Consider the following 10,997-nt stretch of genomic DNA (forward strand, 5'->3'; position numbering starts at 1 on the left):
GCCTGGCCGGGCTGGGTCCCCCGGGAGGGAGGGGGAGGGGAGGCCTGCGCGGGGCCGCGGCTGCGATCCAGCTGCCGCAGGAAGTTGACCCCGCTCTCCGGCCGCACCCCCGTCGGCACAGTCGGTCTCCGGCGCCCCAGTCCTGCGGGGCCGCCCCTGCGCCCTGGAACCCCGGGGACGCAGACCCAGGGCCCCGAATCCCCTGGCCGTGGGGACCACAGCATCCCACCCCCCAGCCCCCGCCCGCGCTTTGCACGTGGGGAAACTGAGGCCCGGAGCTGCCTGGTGACCCGCGCGCACGGCTCAGAAGTGCCGCGTCCACCCCCCCCCCCCCCCCCCGGGAGCCGCACTGGGGGGCCATTCTCAGAGCGGGTCGGGCCGAGTCCTGGGGCGTCAGGATTCAAGGAGAGGAGGTTTGGGGGAACCGGGCTTTGAAAAGCGTCAACGAGCATTCCAGCCGTTTCCTTTTTCTTAGTCACTCTCAGAAAAAAAACCCAACAGTTGAGAAACCCGGGGGCATCAGCCGGTTCTGGGGGTGGAAGTCAGGAACAGGTGGTTCTAGTTCCCACCCGTCTTTGGACTAGGTAGTCCCTGCCTCGGTTTCCCCATTTGGCAGCTGCTGGGGCTCAACTTTTTGGACACCTGGCTAGCCTCAACTTTCAAAAGTCCTTCAGTTTCCTATGTCCCCCTCCCCCGGGGATAAAATAAAATCCAGGCTCCCCACTGCCCACAAGGCCCTGGATGGCCCAGCTGCCCTGCCCGCCATGGTCTGGCCTCAGGGCCTTTGCACGGGCCTCCGCCCACCCTTCTCTTTAGGTTGTTAGTTCTGTGCTCAAGCGACACCTCCTCTGGGAAGACCCTCCCCTGGACCCCCGAACCAGGCTGGTCCCCGGGACACTCCCCCCTCCGCAGAACTGCTTCACGCCTTGGTCCCCTCCCGCTCGGTGGCTCACGCCTGCCACCTGGCGGCCGGGGCTGCGCCTGCGGGTCCCCCGCTCTGGGCGCCCGTCCCCTCGCCCTGGATCGCGCTGCGGGGTCGCCGGCTCCGGTGACACCCCCGGTGGCTGGGGGCGGGGGCTCCAGTGCCCCCCGATGTGGCTTGCAGGGACCCCGCCCGGGACAGCCGATCTGCCGAGCGGGACAGCTCCGCTTTTAAGCGATTTCTGCGTTTTCAGAGGTTGGCAACACGTTCCGCACGTTAAAATACACGGTGTAGACGCGGCCCGGGGCCGGCAGCCGTGGCCGAGGCTACGCGCTCCTCGAGCTCGCGGCTCGTTAGACCCGCACGGAGCTGCTGAAATACAAACGGGGACTTTGCGGCCCCCGAAGAAAAGGGGTCCGAGGAGGCAGATGGCGCATCCATGAGCACGCATTTAATGACAACGTGTTGCGCGGCAGCTAGACAAGCTGTCACGTTAGGTACGTAGTCTGCGTTTTACGTGCAACGCCTCATTTAGGCCTGCGAGGTCGGTAGGTTATTATTTGCACATTTAAAAAAAGGATCCGAAAGGTTGAGTCACTTGGCTAAAAAGCGCCCAGCGGAAACGGCCCCGCCAGACGTCCAGGCTCTGAGGCTATAACTGCCCGCAGGGCACCCCGGGACTTGGTTTCTCCGTCTGTTTCGGGGGCGATCCCCTTCCAAGATCTCCAACCGGTCGGAGGTGCCCCCCGATGATGCCCAGAGCGGGAAAAAAGCTCCGCTCACAGCGCAGCCCCCTCCCCGAGGCCAGTGCGCACGCGCGAGTCGGGCCGACGCCGGGGGCGGGGCGGCGTGGGCGCCGCTCTGGGCGGCGCGGCGCAGTCGCGCGCGTCTCGCTGGTGATGACGCACATCCGGGGCGGTGGAGGCGGCAAGATGGCGGCGCCCATGGAGGTGGCTGTGTGTACGGACTCGGCGGCGCAGCTGTGGAGCTGCGTCGTGTGGGAGCTGCACTCGGGCGCCAACCTGCTCACCTACCGCGGCGGCCAGGCCGGACCGCGCGGCCTGGCGCTGCTCAACGGCGAGTACCTGCTGGCGGCGCAGCTGGGCAAGAACTACATCAACGCCTGGGAGCTGCAGCGGAAGGTGGGCGGCGCGGCCGGGGGTCTGTGCACGAGGAGCCCGCGACCGGGGTCGGGGAAGGGTCGGTGGGTCGGCCGCACGCGCCCTGCTTCGGGGCTGGGTGGGGAGGCGGGGAAGAGTCTCGGGCCGGGGGCTCTGCGCATGTGTGGGTCTGGGGGCTTGGGAGGGAGGCGCGCGCCCGGGGCGGTGGGGTCGGTTAGGGCGCTCGGCGCACGCGCGGGGCTGAGCGTGGGGGGCGGGTCTCACGGGGGCGCCAGCCTGCGCACGCGCACACGGAGGGCTGGGGGGAGGAGGGGGTGGCCGTGGGGCGCTGCGCACGAGCGGGCGCGAAGTTTGACTACGGGGAGAAAGCATTGTGGGGGTTCCGTGGGTCTGGGCGGGTGAAGGTCCGGGTCCAGGAGACTCATACGTATATTGCCCCCCAAAAGAAACATTGCTTTTCGCCATGAGGACTCACGGTTTCTCCTCTTGCAGAAACCCCAAAAGGCAGCCCCTGGAGCTGCTGGCCCCCCGTTCCTCCAGCCGACGTCTCTTGGGGTGGGTGGGCTGTTTCCCCTGAGGGTTAGGGGAGGCAGGATTGGGGCAGAAGCCGACTAGCCACTCGGCTCTCCGGCCCCGCCGCCCTCCTGGGCCCTCAGTGCCTTCCCCGCCCCCAGGGGGGTCTCTCTGGCCCCCCCACCCAGACCAAGCACCATTCTGCTTTTATCCGAGGATGCGCTGGCCTCGCCCTGCACTTTGCAAAGCCTCGGCTGGAGCAAACGTCTCCTTGCTCAAACACCCCTGTGCCCGCTCCTCTTTCTGGTTCTCTCGGGCGCCCCGTCCCCCTCTCCCCGCCGCCACCTAGCCTAGCTCCCACATTCTGCACGGAGCACAGAGCCTGCTTCTGTTCCTCCAGGACCAGCTCCAGCAGAAGATCATGTGCCCCGGGCCTGTCACCTGTCTGACCACGTCGCCCAATGGCCTCTACGTCCTGGCGGGCATCGCAGAGAGCATATACCTGTGGGAGGTCAGAGGAGAGCCTAAGAGGGGGGTGGCCTTGGGGTGCTGGGTTAGACCACCCACTGAGTCATCACGGACAGGCGGTGAGTTTGGGGGGGACCCACCGCACCTCCCGCACAGTCTCAGTGCGAGATTTGTGCCAGAAGACGGAGGGGTAGCCGCATTCTGCTTCCCTGAGCTCCTGCGCGCCTCCCCTAGAGGTTTGCCAGCCCGAGGGCGTTCAGACCTCGGTGTGTGATTCTGAGACCAGGAAGCAGTCGCTTAGGTGCAGGGAGGGAAACTGAGGCAAGGAGGGGCTCCTCGAAGGTGACCCATCACGGTAGAAATCCTCACCCTGGTCGTTGTCAGCCTGGTGCAGGGCCGTGGGCAGAAATGAGTGGCCTGTCCCGTGATCGGGGGCATCTTAGGGCCTTGCCCCTCCTTGAGGGGGGACAGTCTGTGGTACCTCTTGGCCAGTGGGGGCTGTCCTCCCCAAACCCCTGCAGAATTCCCGACCAGCAGGAGCCGTGACCACGAGGGGGCGTCCCACACGGCCAGCCAGATGCAGGAGCCCAGGCTGAGGGTTCCAGCCGGCCGGCCTGATTCATGCTCCGCCTCTGCTGACCCCGTTTCCCTCTGCGGGGGTGAGGAGGGGCCGGGGGGGCCGGAAAGCCTTAGAGCTGGGACTGGGGGCGCAAGGGACATGTGTATCCAAATGTCCCCTTCACGAGGACACCAGCCGTTGGATTTAAGGCCGCCTTCCTTCAGTGTGATCTCGTCTCAAGTGACCGTGCCTGCAAAGACCCTGTATTCAACTAAGGTCAGGGGTTCCGGGGTTAGGACGTGGACGTGTGTATTTGGGGGACACAGTTCAACCCACAAGAGCATCAGTGTCACCCCCCCCAACACCACAGTCCCTCCCACAAAGCAGGCCACTGGGAAGACGGCCGCTTCCCGCTGACAGAATCATCCTGGGGGGCCGGCCGTGGATCCCGATCTGGCTGGCCCTGAGGGACCCACAGGCTGCCACTCACCCCACAGAAAGCTGGTCCCGCCCCTGGGGCTACCAGGACACCACCCCTGACCCTGTGCAGGGCGGGGGTCCTCGCGTGGGCTGTGGCCCAGGGCTCAGTGGTCAGGGTAACTCTGGACGAGGGGGTGGGAGCAGGAGCGAGACCCGACCCCCTTCCCGGCTGGCCGTCATCCACGTGGGGACCCGGCAGCAACAGGCGCCCAGGACGCCCGGGGGTGGTGCAGCCCACCAGCCTCCCTGCTCATCTCAGACCCCACACTGGGCCACGTACCGCCAGCCCAGGCCCCGGGGCATCGACGGGGTAGCCTCCCCCGGGACGTGGCAGCAGGGGGGCCGGAGCTGTGCCCGTTTCCAGCCCTGACCCGAGCGCCCGCCCCCGCAGGTCTCCACGGGGAACCTGCTGGTCATCCTCAGCCGCCACTACCAGGACATCTCATGCCTGCAGTTCACGGGGGACAGCAGCCACTTCCTGTCGGGGGGCAAGGACTGCCTGGTGCTGGTGTGGAGCCTCTGCAGGTAGCGCTCCGGCCCCCGCGGCGGGCTCTGCGTCCAGCTGCGGAGCGTGTGGTCTGTGTCCCCCGGCCGGCGAGGCCACAGTGGAGGGGGCAGGGAGCCACTCTCTGGAGAGGCTGTGCCAGGGCCCCTGGCGGGAGGGGCTGCACTCTGGGCAGGCTGGTGTGAGGTGGGCGAGGGCAGTGGGTTTGTCCAGGGCCGAGGGGCACCGGGGGCAGGGGCATCGGGACGGGGCCTCCCCCCTGAGGTCTGCTCCTCCCCGCAGCGTGCTGCAGGTAGACCCGTCCAGGACCCCGGCCCCCCGGCACGTCTGGTCCCGCCACACCCTCCCTATCACAGACCTGCACTGTGGCCTCGGGGGGCCCCTGGCCCGGGTGGCCACCGCCTCGCTGGACCAAACGGTGAAGGTAGGGCCCCTCCCGCCGTGGATCTGGCAGCTGGCAGGATCTTGGCCGGCGTGAGCCGGTGCGTCGCCTCCTCCCCCAGGCTGGCGGCTCCAGACAGCCCTTAATCCCCCTGGTGCTTCCGGCTTCAAGGACGTCCGGAGGTGGACGGTCCAGGCCTCTGTCGGCTCGGAAATTCCCACTTGGCCGCCCGTGCCCGGTGGCTGCCTGCCCAGACGTCAGGGGATCTGAGGGCGTCTTGGCCCTCAAGTTTTTGTCATGGTCAGGGGGTTGGGGGGACTTTCAGGGCTGACCGGCCGGTGGCCTGGGGGCTGACGGCGGCTAACGCTGGCAGTGGTAAGGGGTCCCGGCTGTGAGAACCAGGGCCCGCCTTGGGGAAGGCCGAGTTTCTCGGCCCCCAGACCCCTGTGGGTGACGGCTCCGTCTGAGGTTCGGGGCTGCAGCGTCTTCCGGTCAGGGCTGCCCTGCTTAGACCAGCACGGGCCCCCGGTGCCCGCGGAGCCCCGTCCCACACGCCCGCCGCCCCCAGCTGTGGGAGGTCTCGTCGGGCGAGCTGCTGCTGTCCGTGCTGTTCGACGTGGGCATCATGGCGGTGACCATGGACCTGGCCGAGCATCATATGTTCTGCGGCGGCAGCGACGGCTCCATCTTCCAGGTCGACCTCTGCACCTGGGTGAGTGGCGGGGGCAGCTGTGGGGGCGCCCGGGCTGGGGGCTGAGGGGCTGGGGGCCACTCGGGGTCCCCTCCTCCCTGTGGCCGGGGCCTTGTGCTCCCTCCCAGACTGTAGCCCCCGCTCAGCCCCCCGTCACCCGCAAGTCCCTCTGCTCACTGGCCCTCTCCACCTCCGCAGCCCGGGCAGAGAGAGAAGAGCTTCCAGCCGGAGCAGGACAGCGGGAAGGTGTTCAGAGGGCACAGGTGCGGGGTCAGGGGGTGGGAGACACCCTGTTCTCTTGCTCTTGGGTCGGGGGTCATTTGCACTGCCCTCTCTGGGGTCTGTCTGTCCCCAGGAACCAGGTGACCTGTCTGTCGGTGTCCACTGATGGCAGCGTGCTGCTCTCGGGCTCCCACGACGAGACCGTGCGCCTGTGGGACGTGCAGAGCAAGCAGTGCATCAGGACGGTGACCCTCAAAGGTGGGGCCCGGCCTTCTCAGGGATGGGGTCCCCGGAGCTCCTCCGAGAGGCCTGAAACCGTGTGGCTCTTCCGTAAACACCCGTCATCTCTGGCCCGGTGTCTGGGAGGAAGGGCCCAGGGTCCCGCCCAGTGGAGGGGGCAGCAGTCAGGGCCCTTCCTAGACGCGGCGGGGGAGCGAAGAGGGCGGGAGCCCAGGCCCAGGCCTGGCCGAGCCTGACCAGCGGTACCCACAGGCCCCGTGACCAACGCCTCTATCATGCTGGCGCCCGTCAGCATGCTGAGCTCCGACTTCAGGCCCAGCCTGCCCCTGCCGCACTTCAACAAGCACCTGCTGGGCGCCGAGCACGGCGACGAGCCGCACCGCGGGGGCCTCACGCTGCGCCTGGGCCTCCACCAGCAGGTGCGTGCCCACCCCCACTGCAGACGCACGCAGCGCGTCCAGGTGTTCAGAGTGGCCTGACCAGAGGTGCTGCGTGTGTCCAGCGGGGCCTGGCCTTGTGCGCTCAGCCCACGCTCTGTGCCCCTCTGTCCACTGTTTCCACGCGGTGGCCTCATACCAGCCCCGCGGGGGTGGCAGGCCCCTCCCGCAGACGGTTGATGGGCGGCTCTGCCAGGCTCCTGGCCCCCGGCCGCAGGCAGCATGCCAGACAGTGTCCAGGCTCCTATCCGCCGGCCACGGGCAGTGTGCCCAGACAGTGTCCAGCAGGAGACGGACGGCCTCCCCGTGGCAGCACCATCGTCCATCTTGCTGAGCCAGGCAGGCCCTCTCCGTGGGCTGGAGGCACCAGCTGACTGGCTGGCCGTCTTCTGGAGCCTTCTTGACCTCGGTTTCTGTGCATCCCTCAAGGCCTAGCTCGGCGAGATGGACAATGCTGCTGCCACAGAGAGGTTGTCCATCTCCTGCTGGACACTGTCTGGGCACGGTGCCTGCGGCCTGGGCAGAGGCCGGGTGCCTGGCTGGCAGGCTCTTCTCCAAGCCTCAGTCTCCCCATCTGTCAGTGGCCTCAGGATGGCTCCCCAGAGGAGGGTGGCGGCCAGCACTGACGGGATGGGGAGAGGGCATCGGGAGGCGAGGTGCTGACACAGCCCCGTCCCTGTTGCAGGGCTCGGAGCCCAGCTACCTGCAACGCGCGGAGCAGCTGCACGCGGTCATGTGCGGCACCATGGAGAAGGTGGGCGGGGCCGTGGGGCGGAGGGGCGGGGCCGTGGGCGGAGGGGCGGGGCCATGGGGGAGGTGGGCGGGGGCCGGGGAGGAGGGGCGGGGCCATGGGTAAAGTGGGCGGGGCTTCAGGGGCAGTACCATGGAGCCGGTGGGTGGGGTCGCGGGAAGGGGCGAGGCTACGGGGAAGAGGGGAGGGGCCTGGAGGGGCAGTACCGTGGAGATGGGCGGTCGGGGGGGGGGGGCGGGGCCTGGGAGGGACGGGGCCTTGGAGAGGGGGGCAGGGCGGGCCTGGGGGCGCAAGGTGGGCGGCACCATGGAGAAGATGGGCGGGGCGAGGCGAAGGAGGGAGGGGTGGGGCCAGGGAAAGTGGGCAGAGCCTGGGGAGGGGGGTGCCATGGAGGAGGTGGGCGGGGCCACAGAGAAGGGGCCGGGGCCATGAGGGGGGGCGGGCCGTGGAGGCGATGGCCAGGGGTGGGACCGGGCCGGGCCGCGGCGGGAGCAGTTGACTCCGCCCGCTCCCTGCCCTGTGTCCCGGGCCGTGGGGCCGTCACCCTCGCTGCGGCCCCGCGTGTCCGAGGCCCGCGCGCCCTGAGCCCGGCCCTTCCCCCGCCTCCGGCAGAACGTTCTGGGCGGCCAGGAGCAGCTGCGCGTGCGCGTGACGGAGCTGGAGGACGAGGTGCGCAACCTGCGCAAGATCAACCGCGACCTGTTCGACTTCTCCACGCGCATCATCACGCGGCCGGCCAAGTGAGCGCGGGGCGGGGACCCGGACCCCGGACCCCGACCCCGGCCGCCCCGGGCCCAGCTCGCCCCTCTTCGTTCCCGTTTTGTCTGGACTTTCGCCCCGTGTGGGACCGTGTCGTCTGAGTGTTCACCCAGCGGTGTCGTGTGTCACGTGGTGCCATTCTGTTTTTAGCAAAAACCCTAAGGTCCCTTCTCTCTGGGCCTCCGCGTGCCGCACCCCGGAGGCCTGGGCCCGCTGGGTTCCGGGACCTGGCGGTGGGGCTGCCCCAGCGGAACTCACTGGAGCGCACGCCGAGTCCGATTTTATAAACCCGTTTTTAAGAAGCTGTGGTTCTGTGACTTTCCAGACGCGTTTCCGCTGCCCCAGTGCCTTTGCACCACCGTCAGGGCCTCGGAGGGAGGGACCTTGGGGAGAGAGTGATGCAGTTACTGTGGTGTGGTCACGCCTTGCCTGTTCCTCTGGTGGTCACCCGAGGGTCCGCCCAGCCTGGGTCAGGGCAGCTGGCTTTGAGGTGGTGTCCGTTTCTGGGCAGGGTCCCCCAGGGGGACATGCGCCCAGACAGCTCGCCCAGGACATTATCACCTGTGTCAAGGGCCCAAGAGAGACCAGGCGACCCCACTGCCTTGGGGTCACTGCCAGCCAGTACCTGGAGCCCAGCCCAGACCCCTGACCCCAAGGCTGCCCGTGGAACCTTCCAGAAAGTTGCCCCGAACTGACAGCTGGGTCTCATGATCCAGAAAACCCACGTGACGTAGTCAGTGCCGTAACAACCAGCCTGGAGCCCACGGCGCCCTCAGCTCAGGCTTTTAGCCTGACTCACGTCCCCTCCCGGGGCCCTCGCCACCAGGGAGCCCGGGTGGCACCAGGCTCCCCCTGTGCACTCACCCCCGTGGCCCCGGGCCCAGCGTCTATGGCTGGTGAGGGGTCTTGCTGGCTGGCAGGGGTCCACATCATAGGAGCCCCTCCAGTGGCCCCTCTGGGCCGGAAGCAGGACGAGGTCATAGCAAGTCTGGGGCCCCTTGGCGGCCACTCAGTGCCCAGCAGGGTCTGGGAGCTCGACCCCCTCCCCGGGGCCCGGTCCGCCCTTGCCCTTGGTCTCCCAGGAGTCAAGGGTCAGGCTCCCCAAAGGCCAAGGGCCCCTCACCTGCTGGCCCGACACCCACTGACCCCTGACCCCGGGGAGAGCCCCAGCCCCAGCCCCAGACCTGCTCCCCCTCGGCTGCCCGCACCTGCGTGTGGCTGACGGCCGCCCAGAAGGAGATCTGCCGCCTGGTGCGGCCGCCTGCATCTGGCTGAGGCCCAGGCGGCAGCTGGCAGGTGGCCACCCAGTGGCTGAGGTCCAGGCCTCTGTCTGGTGTCCGCCTCCCCCGCTCCAGATTCTTCCCCGGGGGGGCTGCTCCCAGTGCCCCTGAACCCCCAAGGGTTCCCAGGGCCACAGGCCCCCAGCGCCGCTCCGGACCCTCAGCTGCCCACTCAGCGGGGCCCGGAGTTCCTCCCCATGCGTCCACCCGACCTGACCCCGGGGCTGGGGGCCCAGGGGACCTGAGGGCCGTGTTCCCGTGGGGCTGCGGGCAGGGAGGGTGGGGTCCCCACACTGGGCGGTCACTGGTTCTGACTCAGGCCTGCAGATGCGGCGGCCAGTCTGCCGGGGAAGGCCGCGCATTGACATGCAAACCGCCTCCAGCCCGCGCCATCCCTGTGCCCGCGCAGTGCCACCCTGGAAGGTCGCTTGTCCACCCACTCGGGACAGCGGCCAGCTGGCCGTGCTGCGAAGGAGGACACAGCTGGGTGGGGGACCCGGAACCTGCTGACCTCTGCCCCATCCAGCCCGAAGTCAGCACGTGGCCTTGCGTGAGCCCCACTTGGCTCCCAGACTCGGTTTCCCCAACTACAAAGGGAACAAAGCGCCCCACCCCCCCCGTCCCGGCCTGCAGGGAGCCTGTGCGGAGCTGGGGGGCGGCAGGTGACGCCATGATTGCGACTGTCATCCTGTTGGTGAGGATCGCACGCCTTCCCTGGAGGGGCAGCCTGACCCCGAGTCCTGGGCGGTCCTCGCAGGCGAGATGCCGGTGGCACCGACGTTCACCGCGACCCCCACGTCCTGCTGAGTTTGTGCCAAACAGCGAGACACCGCCTCTCAGCCGCGGGGACAGCCGTACCCAAAACAACGGAAAACGAGTGTCGGTGAGGAACGCATGCACGGCTGATGGGAACGCGACACGGGGCAGCCGCTGTGGGAACGGCCAGAGTTCCTCAAAACATCAGTGTAGAATGACTGCGTGACCTACCAAGTCCACCGCTGGGTGTAGACCTAACAGAGTGGGAGCAGGGACTTGGGGGGACGCCTGCACCCGTGTCCACGGCAGCCGGAAGGTGGACACACCCTGAGTGTCTGGACGGATGATGGACACTCACAGTGTGGCCATCCACACCCTGGAATACTACGCAGCCCTGAAAAAGGAAGGCGATCCTGACACCTGCTCCCACGTGGACGGACCTGGAGGACGTGACGCTCAGGGACGTGAGCCAGACACAGAGGGACACACACTGTGTGGTCCACTCACAGGAGGTCCCCAGAGGAGCCACATCCACAGAGACAGAAAGGATGGGGGGCCAGGGGCTGGGGGAGGGGTGGGAGTCAGTGTTTCATGGGGACAGAGCTGCAGTTTGGGGAGATGGAAGGTTCTGGAGACGGATGGAGGGGATGGTGGCACAGCAACGGGAATGTGCTTCATGCCGCTGAGCTGTGCAGTGAAAGTGGCGGGGACGGTGAATTTTGTGTCCGTTTTACCACAATTAGACAAAAAATCACCACATGTTCCCTTGTTTAATCTGCATGGGAGTCAGGAGGCAGGAACGACGATCGCCCTTGTAAAGATGAGGAAACTGAGGCACAGAGCGGTCAGGGAGCCGCCCCAGGTCACACAGCAGGCAGCAGAGGTTCTGTGAACCCGGGTCCTTCATCGCT

General features: G+C 67.8%; 1 protein-coding gene across 1 annotated transcript; it reads left to right on the forward strand.

The window, feature by feature from the left end:
• Positions 1-981: 981 nt before the first annotated feature.
• Positions 982-8,352, forward strand: WDR18 (WD repeat domain 18). Its single transcript, XM_014845679.3, has 10 exons — positions 982-2,064; positions 2,957-3,067; positions 4,455-4,588; positions 4,851-4,992; positions 5,519-5,662; positions 5,840-5,904; positions 5,997-6,121; positions 6,356-6,522; positions 7,226-7,294; positions 7,904-8,352. The coding sequence occupies exons 1-10, from the start codon at positions 1,672-1,674 to the stop codon at positions 8,033-8,035; spliced, it is 1,482 nt and encodes a 493-aa protein (XP_014701165.1). The 5' UTR covers positions 982-1,671; the 3' UTR covers positions 8,036-8,352.
• Positions 8,353-10,997: the final 2,645 nt, after the last annotated feature.

Source organism: Equus asinus, chromosome 20 (assembly GCF_041296235.1).
Source record: "Equus asinus isolate D_3611 breed Donkey chromosome 20, EquAss-T2T_v2, whole genome shotgun sequence".
NCBI lineage: Eukaryota > Metazoa > Chordata > Mammalia > Perissodactyla > Equidae > Equus > Equus asinus.